The sequence below is a fragment of the Prionailurus bengalensis genome, chromosome C2, assembly GCF_016509475.1.
Source record: "Prionailurus bengalensis isolate Pbe53 chromosome C2, Fcat_Pben_1.1_paternal_pri, whole genome shotgun sequence".
Lineage (NCBI taxonomy): Eukaryota > Metazoa > Chordata > Mammalia > Carnivora > Felidae > Prionailurus > Prionailurus bengalensis.
Genome location: NC_057350.1, coordinates 69,536,054 through 69,549,819, shown reverse-complemented (window position 1 = coordinate 69,549,819; position 13,766 = coordinate 69,536,054). Strand labels below are relative to the sequence as shown.

At 47.1% G+C, this 13,766-nt stretch overlaps 1 protein-coding gene across 7 annotated transcripts in view; it reads left to right on the top strand.

The window, feature by feature from the left end:
* The window catches only part of MYLK (myosin light chain kinase), a 212,911-nt gene that overhangs the window by 188,749 nt on the left and 10,396 nt on the right, over positions 1 to 13,766 (top strand). For 6 of the 7 annotated variants that reach the window (XM_043594342.1, XM_043594343.1, XM_043594341.1 and 3 more), the window contains 2 exons: positions 7,915 to 8,067; positions 10,957 to 11,080. In XM_043594342.1, the coding sequence (XP_043450277.1) occupies positions 7,915 to 8,067; positions 10,957 to 11,080 (277 nt within the window). Of the gene's footprint in view, positions 1 to 7,914; positions 8,068 to 10,956; positions 11,081 to 12,261; positions 12,337 to 13,766 lie in introns of those variants that run through there. The other variant, XM_043594344.1, reaches the window with a different exon arrangement.

Below are 13,766 nucleotides of genomic sequence, written 5' to 3'. Positions count from 1 at the left end.
TTTCAGCTCAGGTCACTATCTCATGGTTCATTCCTGAGATCAAGCCTGCACTGGGCTCCACGCTGACAACCCAGAGCCTGCCTGGGATTCTCTCTCTCCCTCTCTCTCTCTCTCTCTCAAAATAAACTTAAAAAACAAAACAAAACAAAATAACAAAGAGGGGAGGCCAGTAATGTAGACCAGTGCTTTGTAAACAATAATATGCATGAATCACCTAGGCCTCTCCTTAGATTGCAGGTTCTGGTTCAGAAGGTCTGGGAGACCTACTAACCACATTTCTAACAGGTTCCAGGTCACCAGTGGTACTGATCCAAGGACCACACTTATGAGTAGCAGTCTCTGGAACACACCTTGGTGGGACCTTAGTGATTGAGTCTCTGAAAGCCCGGGCTGCCAATAGTCACCGGCCGCAGAGGCAGCCCCTGATCTCATGTAGCAACACGCAGTAATGGGATGGTCCCTCTGAAGATGCAGATACACATGCATTCATTTTGAAAATAATATTTTTCATTGTTGAAGCAAACGGAAATGCTTTTGTTTTCATAGAAAACTGGAGGAAGGCCTAAGAATGCTTTTTTAGACCCCAGTATGATAAATGGCCCTAGGTTATTCTGCTGCACAGCCAGGGTTAGTTAGTAGCCACCGTTACAAAAGCTTTAGCAGAAGTGGAGTGATCTTGTGTGTGTGCCCTGTGGCTTTTCCACATGCTCGGGAGTTTTAGTCTCGCTGTGGTGTGTCAGGATAGCCTCCCTCAGTTAAACCTGTGTCATGGACTCCGTACCCCAGAGAGTCAGCTTCTTCCCGGCCCAGGGTCACCCCAGCATCACCACCACCACCTCCTTCCCCAGAGCCGCGGAGAAGAAACTCCCTGGCCAGTAGTGCATGTACCTGTGTCTTCCTACCCCAGCCTCACTCCAGGAGTAAGGGAGCAATGAGTAACAAAAACTGCATCCAATCTGTACTCCTAGCTCCCTTGGTAAATAAGAAACATCAGGCCAGTGGGCCCAGTCGCCCCTTCTGGGGCTGCCCCAGGCTGCACGGTGCTCACACTGGATGTCTGGCCCCGGGGGAGACACCTGGCACTTGAGAAACAGTCTTCAGTCAGTTTATTATGTCCAGATCTAGTTGTCTCGTATCCTGGCTCAGTCCCTGGGTCCCTCTGCAGCCATCAACATTTGCATAACTGTCTCCATCGGTTTTCCCACTGCTGCACATTGGGATCATCTGCTCCCACAGATTTTCACGTGGGCTCCTGTCTGATCCTCAGAACAAACCTGGGAGTGAATCGGGGCAGGGATTTGATCTTTGTTTGGCTCGAAGGTGACCGGGGCCAAGGAAGTACACATGACTGCCCACTTCCCACGGTCCTGGAGGGTGACCAGCCTTCCCAGTTCCCCCAGTGCCTTCCCAGTTCCTGATGAATTGCCCAGGATATAGGGCTCTCAGTGCTAAAGTAAGGATAGTCCAGGAAATTAGGAGAGTTGGTCCAACTATTCAGGGACGGAGCAGGGCCTGGACTGCCCTTTAATTTTCACAGTGAACACACCTGTGTAACCTGTACTCAGATGAAGAACCCCCACACTAGTCAGGCCCCTGCAGCCCTCCCCGTGCCCCTCCCAGTCACTATCCCTCAGAGGTAACCATCATCATGTCTAACGTCACATGCTAGTCTTGCCTGTTTTTGAACTTTACGTAAACAAAATCATACAGTGAGCCATATCTGGCTTCCTTTGCTCCACATTGTTTGTGAGACCCATTCATTTTATTGTATGTAGCTGTAGATTGTTCATTCTCGGTGCTATGTAGTGTTCCATGGTAGGAACATCATCCAGTTTATTTATCCATTTCACATTGATGGGTTTTTAATAGATGCCAGTTTGGGATATTTCAGGTATTCTGTTACATGTGTCTTAGTGAATGCATTTATGCATTTCTGTTGGATGTATAATCTAGAACTAGAATTACTGAGTCATAAGAGTACTTTATTTTAAAATGCAGGGGCACCTGGGTGGCTCAGTTGGTTAAGTGTCTGACTGCGGGTCAGGTCATGATCTCACGGTTTGTGAGTTCGCGTCCCACGTTGGGTTCTGTGCTGACAGCTCAGAGTCTAGAGCCTGCTTCTGATTCTGTGTCTCCCTCTCTCTCTGCCCCTCCCCCACTCATGCTCTGTCTCTGTCTCAGAAATAAATAAACATTAAAAAAAAGTTAAAAAAAATAAATAAAATAAAATGCAAATTATTTTAGGTGGAGAAACATAATAATTTGGATAATATGTTCTATTGCTTTACTAGATTACTTTTAAAGCTAAGACCAAGAAATAAGGGAGAGCTTTTTGAAATGGGGAGAACATAATTTTGATGACTGGGGCACCATCCTAAGGGTGTTTGGGCAGCAGAGTGCAAGAAGAGGGGAGAGATGTGTGTGACAGGGAGGCAGGTGAGGGCCAGACCTGATGGACACAGGCCGGCCCTGCGAAGCCTCCTGCAGCATCCTGGCTCCTGCGTACCCCACTGTGGGCTGCCCTGCCCTCTGGGACTTTTCCTGTTGACTCTCACAGTGGGGATTGAGGACTGGGGAGCTCCTCTCCTGAGTGAGGGCTCTCAGCAGAGCACATGGCACCCAAAACAAAATGTGGAGCCAGCCAAATGGCTTTTTTCAGACCCTGCTTTGCAAAATTCTGGAGCTGTTGCTGGAAGTCCTCAGAAGAGGTTCTGTCCTCTGTCCCTCTCTTTGGAGCTTGGTTGTCTATCTGACAGCCCTTGTCAGGGCCACCTTCCACATTTGTACCAGAGGAACCCCCCCATCTCCTTTCTGGGGCCAGTGAGAGAGGGCAGGGAGTTGTGGAAATAAGTGATAACTCATTTACTATTCAATGCATATTTGGTGAGCGCTCCCTGAGCCACGAGCTCTGTCCCTGTAGGTTTTTCTGACTTTGTTGGAAGAGCTCCTGAAACCCCTCAGGGATATCAAGGCAGATCCTGTTCTGGCACTGGATCCTGTTCTGGCCTCGTGGCACGCCCCAGGTTTTCCAGGCAGAGTATAAATGCCGTGGCTGGGGTTATGGGCCCCCCTACCCTCGCATCCCTGATTCTGGAGGGAGATGGTAGATTCTCTGAATTTCCTGGAGATTCTTCTGGTGTTAGTAATGTCCATTTGGTTTCTGGCAGGAGGAGACAGGACAGGAGTGCTCTAGGCCACACTTCAACATGGAAGATATTCTAAGCCTTGCCTCCTTTTCTAAGACCTCCTTTCCTTTCTTGCTTTTCTCTCCCCTATTTTCTGAGCATTTAGCATTCCCTTACTGCCTGTGGGGACACCAGAAACCTTCTGTGTACCCTTCTCTCACCCCTACTCCAGAATTCCTTCTCTCCCTCTCCTGCTTCAAGCCAAGGTAGAGGGCAGTTACTCCTCTGCTTTCTTCCTACCGTCTTCTTATTGGGCTCAGCGACAGATTTCCTATTTCAGCTCATTTGTTGAGCACCTACTGTGGTCCAGAGAGCTGGGGCCATCCCCAACCAAAATCTAACTTCTGGGGACATGAGCCCAGTGAGCGAGGGAGAAGACCCAGTGCCCAAGCATCAGGTACATATTCAGACTTGGGGTTTGGTGCAGGGTTCTTCAGAGGGAACAGACAGCCCCACTAAAAGCTGCCCCTGCCCTCCCAGACATGCTCTCTGATTCCAGCTTCTGCATCCTCCAGGTGCCCTGAGCCCACGCCAGTCCCAGCCACCACTGCAGGTTTTTCTCTCCAGAGACATGGGCTGTGGTTAGTGTGACTAACCCAGGGTGTCTACTTTCTAGGCCACTGCACAAAAAGATACCCAGTTCTTCCTCTGGGACCTGCCCAGCCCTCTCGAATCTTCCCACCGCACCAGGGAATGAGTATCTGAAGGCTAAAATGGGACAAAAGACTAACACCTTCCTAAGCACTCAGTAGTTCTGCTGGCAGATGTGTGGTCTGTTTCAATGGGCCATTCGTGCAGTGGGGTCACCTGCTGCTTGAAAAACACCATGAAGAAAGTATAGTGCAAGAGGCATTTCTGTACCTTTCTCCATTCTGATGTTCTGCCCTGCAAGCAGAACAGCCGTGGGCATCAGATTCCGTGGGTGAAGTTTTGCTTCAGTGAGAGAGTAAGAATTAAATGAGAACACCCTGCAGTCATGACCTTTGTGACTTCTCAGCGACCATTAAAAATGAATGTGAAGACTGTGCACACACTTGTGAACAGCAATGTCAAGTGACAAAAAAAGTGGAGCATCTAAAAACTTGCCCACTCTGACTATAAGTTTTGTAAAAACTAGATGAATCCATTCGTTATGTTGGGGAGGAAGAAAAAACTTTCCTCCACCTTTTTAGGTTCTTTTCTTGGAGGCCTGCAAATCAAACTGACAAGAGACAGATTAACAAGAGGGGGGAAAAAAGATGCATAGGAGTTCACAAAGAAATGTGATTCAAGAGGTGTTTAGATTTGGGGGCTTACATACTATTTTAAAAAAGAGCAAGCGATTACTGTTGTTATTAGACAAAGGAAAGGGGTTTGGGGCTTCTCGAGGAGTAAGTTGTGAGAAGGTGACTGGGAAATGTGTAGTAAATAAAGGTTGTTTTGCAAGGTCTATTAAGATGAGTCTGTTTCTGGTAAAGGAGAGAACATATTTACAAATGGAAATTTATGTCACTTTTTTTTTTAATGTTTATTTATGTTGAGAGAGAGAGAGAATGAGTGAAGGAGGGGCAGAGAGAGAGGGGACACAGAATCTGAAACAGGCTTGACCTGGGGCTCTAACTCACAGACTGCAAGATCATGACCTGAGCTGAAATCAGACACTTAACTGACTGAGCCACTCAGGTGCCCCGGAAATTTTGTCACCTTAATAAAAAAGAAATCATTGTCCTGCTTTTAGACAGAAAGAGAAGGCAAAGAGCTAATGCCTTCAGCTCAAAACAATCTTTATGCCAAAGTGGCATATTTTGGAGTGGCATACTCTGATCCCCTTCAGTTAACAAATGAGATAAAACTAGGAAGAGAGGTGGATAGTTGTATTTTGAATGCTAATGTTATTATGTTTGTTGACTGGGTTGATCAACCCAACCATACATGATCCTTATGCAAATTCTAGTAATAAATAAAAAGTCCCAAAAAAAATTTTTTAAGATCCTGCCAAATTCCACCACCAAGAAACATGACTGAAATTCTAACACTCTCTTTGTCATCATGCTCTGCGTATATTGCAAGTTTTATTTTAGAGACATACTCTTTAACAGGAGGAATTCTGTGGGAGCTCTGCCGGCAAGGAGCCAGCCAGGGCTGGGGGTATTTCAGATGGATGAGCTGCCAGGAAGGAGGAGCGAGGAGGCTCTCCCCAGCTGTGAACTTTACAGAGATTAAGCCCTATCTTTGCAGGATTGCAGTCCCTAATTAGGAAAGGAAGTTTACAGAAGGGGACGTTTCAGCATTCCACAGCAGGATTGTCTGCCCTTCTTGTAGTGGTTGGAATGCTGCAGGACTTTACCCCTCTTCATTTCAAACAGAAAATGGAAAGACCAGAGGAGGCAGATGCTGACAAGCAAGGGTCAGGCTGCTTCTCCATGGGACTAGCTGAAGTCACACAGGATCAGGATCACAGAGATGGGGACAGCTGGGAGCTCCTAGGAATTCTAGCCCAGTACCCTTGGTGTAAAAAGGGGAAACTGAGGCCCAGAGATGGGGGAGGGAGTAGCATATAACCCCACAGACTCGGGAGTGGTACACTCCCACCCTCTCTTCATTGTCATGCAATCGAGAATAGTCAGCCCCATGCCGTCTTCAAGCAGAACAGAAATAAGACATTTTAATGCCATCTACAAAACTGTTATTCTAAAACACCAATATATTGACCAGGGCAAGATCACTCACATTGCAAAAGTTTTCTTTTTTTTTTTTTTACAAAAGGTCTCACCGGAAGGTTCCCCCCATGGCAAGCTTGCCTCACAATATTTCAGCGGGTTTTGTTTTATAAAACTTGGTTTTCAGGTGCTATTACATTTCATAAGCTGAGGCCTTATGAATGTAGAGACAGTTCCAGAAGGGTTTGTGTTATTGTTTATGACGATGGATTCATATGGATTTGGGAGGCAGGGACATTAGTGAAGCCTTAGTTCGGAACACTGATGGCATGAGGGCCCTGGATCTATCTCATGGGACTCAGGTGGGATCAGGGCAGGACCAGCTACATAATTTGTGGGGCTCAGTGCAAAATAAAAAGATGAAATGACTTGTTCAAATATTACTACAAGTTTCCGTTTGACAGCAGAGTATTAAACCAACAGTGGGGCCTTCTAAGGGTGGGGCTCTGTGCATCCGCATAGGCCTGACTCCCATGCGGCCAGCCCCAGGTCAAGGCGAGTGGCAGGGGGATGGCTGGAATGAAGAGGAGGTACACAGGAGTAAGAGGTGAGGCCAGTAAGCTGTAAATCTGTTCTCCTTGGCTTTGAGGTACTTTGTCTTACACATTTTATTTGGCTTACACTATTGGTAAATGTGTCACTCCCAAGGTCACAGATTAGTGAGCCCATGCGGGTGAACTGTACACAGAAGAAGCATGCAATATCCACAGTCACAGACAGAGCCCCTTCCTATGGACCAGGCCTTGTGCCAGAGCTGTAAACTATGGTTTACTTCACTGTCACAGGGGTCTTTCAGTGAAGATTTAGGCTCTAGATGCCTGGGTTCAGAGCTCACTGACTGAATCCTTGGGCAAGTTACCTAACCCCAATCAATGCCCATTTCCTCATCTGTTAAAGTAAGGAGTTACCTGTGTTATAGGGTAGTGTTAAGATTGACTGAGTTCAGGGTGCCTGGGTGGCTCAGTTGGTTGAGTGTCCAGCTCTTGATTTCAGCTCAGGTCATGATCTCACGGTTGTGGGATCAAGCCCCATGTCATGCTCTGTGCTGAGGGTGAATCCTGCTTGGGATTGTCTCTCTCTCTCTCCCTCTGCCCCTCCCCCCCGCTCATGCTTGCTCACTTTCTCTCTCTCAAATGAAAAAAAAAAAAAAAGATAAAAAAATGGAATGAGTTCATCTATTTTAAGCTGTTTGCCTAGTGCCTGGCACATAGTAAATGTTTGGTTAATGTTTGCTGCCATGATGATGTTGATGGAGGAGGAGAAGGAGGAAGACGAGAAGGAGAATTGGTACAAGTGGTGACTACTGTATAGTTAAGTAGTAGGTTCTCCATCATACAGAGGAGGAAAATGTCCAAGGTCACCCACAAATGAAAACACTGTGCTCTTTCCTCAGCTTTGGTATCTCTTAACGCAAGCTTTCTGGTTTGGCCTAAGTGCCTCAGGCTTACTGGTGTAGACAGATCACCAAACCCATGTTGCTGATTCAAAGTCTACTGTTTGTCCGAGCTTGCCAAGTGTCCCGAGTGTGCTGGGCCCTCTCATTGGTGCTGACGGGTATGAAGATGAGAGGTAGAAGGGGGCAGGGACAGCGGGTGCAGTGGTGAGTGCTGTACCATGTGACCAGTCCCTGACGAGGGTGGCCACAGCACAGAGATGAAGGGAGCCGTGGAGAAGGTTCTGGGCCTTGGGGGAAAAGAGGACAGGAAGAGGGGCCCTGCTCTGTACTGTGGAAGCTGTAAACTGAAGTAAATTCGTTCTCCTCAGCCTCACAGGCAGGTGGTGACAAGAGGCAGGTGACACCCCAGAAGTACAGGGAGCACTGAGAAGAGGCTGGGCCACAGAAGCCTGTGAGCTACACCCTCTCTCCTTTCCTCAGGTGGGAGGAGAGGCAGGCACAGGAATATTAGGGGTACAGGGCTTTGAGGGCCCTCACCTTTGACCTCAACACTCACTTGGGGGGATCGTCCCACCCTGCCTTTCCTGCCATCAGCCACTCCCCATTCACCTGTTGTCCTGCTTTTATCTTCCAGGGTTAGTGGACTTTCCCCCTTCATGGGTGACAACGATAATGAAACCCTAGCCAACGTGACCTCAGCCACCTGGGATTTCGACGATGAAGCTTTCGATGAGATCTCTGATGATGCCAAAGATTTTATCAGCAATTTACTGAAGAAAGATATGAAGTAATGAGTTGAGATTTCCATCTTTACAGCTTCCCCACTCCCTGGACTGGTGTCCAGAAGCAGGGACCTCCTTTGCCTGTCGTGGGCCCCTTCCCACTGAGGAGTGGAGGGCGGGCACTGCAAGAACGGGGGAGGTGAAGGGGGTCTTCCTAGGCCCCCCAGCTCCCTGGTTCCAGACACTCCACTGGTCTTTAGAAGCACAGAAACCCCACTTGAAAAGCAACACTTCATGGATGCTGCAGGGAGAGGGGCAGCTTGTGTGTGTGAATATTGACAACCTCTATTTTCTTGTGTGCTGTGGCCGGGGATGCCATGCTGAAACCTCAGCCCCTCTTCAGGGGTGACTCTGCAAGTACCCTATTGTGGACCTAATCATGTCCCCAGGCTATTCTGGCTTGATGTCTTTTCCATATCTAAATTACTTAACAACTGATGGCCTGAACATGGTACCTTCTCCCGCTGGCCAGAGTGAGGCCGTGATTTCAGACCTCTGGCTCAGCTCTGTCCCAGCCTGCGCCCTTTCCCCCATTCACCGCGCAGACTGTGCAGTTCCCCACCTCCACCTTGGGGGCTTCTGGGAGCTGCCGTTGTGGTTGGTGGAGGAACACATAAAACAGTTGCATAAGGTGCTCGGTAAGTGTCCCCATGAGAGAAGAGTGCAGCTGGGAGGCTAGAGCGGAATCCATAGGTGAGCACTCTCCCCTCGAGGGAACCTGCGGGATTACAGCAGGTAGGCTGGAGGCTGTGCCAGTGTGGGGAAAGCTGGCCTGCCTGAGGGAAGGGAGCCGCAGGCTGTCGGGTGGGAGTAACTGGCCTGTTGGGTGCCTGGCCCATTGTAAACTGGTGACCAGATGAGGCAGGGTGTGGCTCCAGCCCCCGCCCCCGCCCACCCCCTCCCAACCCAAGTAGCATTTGGCACCAGGGAGCAGTTCTACACTTTGCCCTAGAAGAAGGGTGGTATTGAAATAGGTCAGACACCAGAGGGTAAAAAGGGGAAGGGCTGCCCGACTCCACAGGTAGGTGACTGCATTCGCCAGGTAACTTTATGGTGCAGGCTCTGCCCTGTCTGCCTGGCCCACAGACCCCTGGAGGCTACCAGTTATCTTGTTCCCCTCTGGGAGAAACCCTGTTTGGGACCAAGAGCACAGTTGCTAAAAAAAGAGTGTTGGAAGGTCTCTCAGATGGCTCTGATTTTCTCGATATGTGTCCACCTCTCAGTCCTTTGTAACTACCTCAGGCCAAACTCCTCCAGAGGCTACATCCACACTCCTTCAGTGAGGCTGTCTTAGTGTTTTGCTCTCACAGCCTTTGTTAGAAATAGACATTACTCAGGTAGAATCTGGATGTTGTGGGGACCTAGGTTCCCTTCCAGTGTGAGCAATCCTTGCTCCCAAGATGCTTTGCAGAGATGCAGACCTCCTTCCTAATAACTCTGGTCCAGGATGGTTTTTGTCCACCAAGCTTCATTCACTGAAGATTTGGTAAATGGGGCAATATGGATATATCTGTTTTCTCATCTGACGTTGAATTAATTCAGTAATGAGCTGTACTAGACCCTCTGTGCTCATAAAATAGATTCACCAAAGAACTGATTTCAAATGTCAAGATACTTGATTCCTATAAACTCTTGAACTTAGCATCTCTTTAACCAGAAATCTCCACCTTTCAGCACTTTGACAAATATTCATCTAGTATAAAATTAATGATGTAAGTTGTAGAAAATTTGAATATAGGAAAATTAAAATAATCCATGATCCTTTTATCTAAAGATCACTACATTTTGTTATACTTAGCAAATTTACTCATACTCGTTTTTCTTTTTAAAAAAATTTTTTTAACATTTATTTATTTTTGAGACAGAGAGAGACAGAGCATGAACGGGGGGTCAGAGAGAGGGAGACACAGAATCTGAAACAGGCTCCAGGCTCTGAGCTGTCAGCACAGAGCCTGACGCGGGGCTCGAACTAACGGACCGCGAGATCATGACCTGAGCCGAAGTCGGCTGCTTAACTGACTGAGCCACCCAGGTGCCCCTCATACTCGTTTTTCTATGTGTGTTAGCATCTGGTTCTTTGGGCTTTATTAGTCCTATTATAACTCAGGTGATGGCCCTGAATTATTTCTAGATTCCCAGAGCTTTCAGAGAGATTAAATGAGTTTGAGTACAGTTTGTAAGGTTGTCATAATGCATAGATTGTATGCAGGACATACTTCTGAGTTTTAACAAGAAAAATCTGATACTCGACCACATCACAAGACATGAAAACTCAGTGATTCTCAGAGATTTAGGCTTCATGTTTTACCTTCCTTTCCACCAGATAGGGAGGCTAAAGGATTAGGCCTCCACAGCCCCTTCCCCACGTGACCAGTAGAATGACCCCACCCTAGAATATCTGCCTTCCAGCACTTAGACTTCTCTTTTTTTTTTTTTTTTTAATTTTTTAACGTTTATTTATTATTGAGAGACAAAGCATGAGCAGGGGAGGGGCAGAGAGAGGAGGAGACACAGAATTGGAAGCAGGCTCCAGGCTCTGAGCTGTCAGCACGGAGACCGATGCGGGGCTCTAACTCACAAACTGTGAGATCATGACCTGAACCCAAGTCAGACGCTTAACCGACTGAGCCACCCAGGTGCCCCGAGCACTTACACTTCTTAGACCCAAGGGCAGGTCATGAGATTCCACCTGCTTACTTGGTGGTTAGGCCTTAACACTAACCTATTCTGATCTAGTCAGTGTAACCCAGACCAAAAGAGGAAAAATGCCAGGACCACAGTAACCCTGATCATGGTGGATGGACCGAGGACAGGTGACCTCCCATTTCTGATCTAACCAGCAGTCTCTGAGGTCCCCTCCTGTTCAGAAATCCTCTGATCTCTGCCTCCATCAGAAACCGCCTGAACTGCACCCAGTGCCTTCAGCATCCGTGGCTAATGAAAGACACCAAGAACATGGAGGCCAAGAAACTCTCAAAGGACCGGATGAAGAAGTACATGGCAAGGAGGAAATGGCAGGTAATAAGGGAGTCACTTTGGACTTGGATGTTGCCTTTTACATTTGCTTTATTCAAGCTACCCTCAATCCAACAGTGTTTACGTCTATCTTAAAATAGTCTGGGACCAAGAGTGACATTTCATGTCTTCGTGGCTAGGGATAAGCAATGTCATCTTTAAGACTTTTTGGCAACCCTGGAGAATGTGATCTCCTTGAAGGTAGTGGGATAGGCTTATATTTCTTTATAGTGAAGGAGGAGGGCACATGATCTACAAAGAGAGATACGGTCCCCACCCTTCTCCATAGGGAGATTGTATGTTACTATGTGTCCTTGGGCGAGTGACAACCTTACTGTGCCTTCATTTTCCCACCTGTAAAGTGGGGAATAATAGTGGCACCAACGTCACACAGCATTATTGTGGGAAATATGGGAGATAATCTTCATCTGGCTTTGAGCACTTTGCGTGGCACATAGTAAGTGTTCAAAAATAACACCAGTAGCTAATATTATGGCTGGCTGGCCATATGTCAGGAAACATTCAAAGCACTTTCTATGCAGTGAGTCTTTTAATCCTAGGAGGCAGGTACTATTATTATCCCCACTTTTCAGACAAACTGAGGCAGAGAACAGTTAGGAATGTTACTGAAGATCATGTAGCTAGTAAATGGAAAAGGATTCAAACCCAGAGCCTGGTTCCAAAGTACAGTCTTAACAATGATGTAAAATTGCCTCTGATTTTTAACAGATGCATGAAATTGTCATCCAAAACCATAGAGAATTTGTCATCAGCTGTTTTATTTTTATTATCACTATTAGTATTACAAAATTCCTGGGCTGTGGAGGGTACATGGTTTCGGTACTCAAGGAATGTATAGTGTAGTAGGGTACTGAAGCAAATGGACATAAAAGGACACCATGCACACCAAGAATCGTAAACGATCAGTATAGCCTACCATACCCATATATGTGAGTGTAGATGGGAGAATGGAGCCAGTCACACCAGAGGCTGGATGTGGTTGTGAGGAAATGCTGCCAGGGGCAGAACTTTGAAAGTGGTCATGGAAAATGGGCTGGAAGAAGAGAAGAGGGCATAACTGCACAGAGGAGAAAGCACAGAGGAACTCACCCTGACAGGAGCAGAGTCCTTTAGCTGGGCAGTCGGGGGAACTAGGGCATGTAAAACTTGTCTGTGTGGCAGAGAAAAAGGAGATCTCTGTTTTAGGGGCAACTGGGACGCTGGTAATTTACCATGCGCGGTGACTAAATCCTCAAAAAGTACAACTTCACATGGAGGGTGAGAGGAGCAGAGGCAAAGGGGCAGCTTTTGGGCATGTGTGTTTAAGGGACCACTTCCCCTGAGTGGCTCGGCCAGGACTCCCCCACGATGGGAGTCCATTGTTGGTTAGTCCCCAGTGAAGGTTTAGGTGGACCTCCTGGCTCCCTCAAGTGCCAGGCGAGTTGGAACACCTGTGCCGCTTACCTTACCCTCTAGTGTCATTTGAATCCAGTGAAATCAGAGTAACTGAGTTTCTTAAAAACAAAAAGGGGTCCACAAAACCTAAGTTGGCTTTATTAATGATCCAATGGCTGACAGATCTCAAAGAAATAGTGGTACTTCTGGCATGGATAGGGTGGCTGGTGTGGGGGTGGGGCTGTCCTCAGTGCAGTGAGTCTCTTTGAGGTTTGCTTGAATGATGAACCAAAGCCAGGGGGGGCCTAAATGCAGGGGACAGGAGCAGAGAAAAGGAAATGGGAGAGGAAATAAATGAAATTTTTTAATCTAATGGGTCAGGGAACAATAAATTGTGCTGATATTTTAAATTGCTTAAATTTTTTTCTTGTTGTTAACAGTGCTGTTGGCCATAGGTTTTCTGGAAGTGAGAAGGGAAAGAAAAGGATAGAATTCAGAGGAGAAACCTTAATTTCCTATCTTTTTGTTTTTAATGTTTATTCTTTTTTGGGAGAGACAGCACGAGTAGGGGAGGGACAGAGAGACAGCACGAGTAGGGGAGGAACAGAGGATCTGAAGCAGGCTCTGCACTGACTGCAGACAGTCTTATGCAGGGCTCAAACTCACTGTGAGATCATGACCTGAGCCAAAGTCAGATGCTCAACTGACTGAGCCACCCAGGCACCCCTGATTTCATATCTTAACATAGGTAGCAGCATTTGGAAATGGTTTTTCCACAAAAATAGTGGTTAGGTTTCACAAAATTATACACAAAAGTAGTCTATAAAATCCCACGTGGTACATGATGTCCCTGAAGTGTAATTTCACTGATAATGGTTCAGCAGCATCTGACCATCCACATTTTTTACCCCAGATATCAGGACCTTAGCACACCTGGACCGGGGGGTTCCCTCTCAGAGCAGCTGAGGTTCTGTGTGGTCGGGAGCAGAGTGCCATGGAATAAAATGGGGTAGACTGTGGTGGAAGGAGAGGGCCAGGCGAGATATGGGTGGCCCAGAGATCTCTACAGTTGCACAAGAGAAGGTTCCTTGCTATCATCCTGATGTGGTTTCCATAAAAGGCCCAGGAGGAAGGAACTAACATGAGAGCAAATCCTTATAAGTGGGGCAACATCTAGATGACTAATCATATTATTGATCTTAGAATGAAGTTATTCTGAAAGAGGGTATGTTTTTTATTTGTATGAAAAGAATTTTTAAAAGATGTGATGAGCAGTAGCACCGAGGGTGAGTTG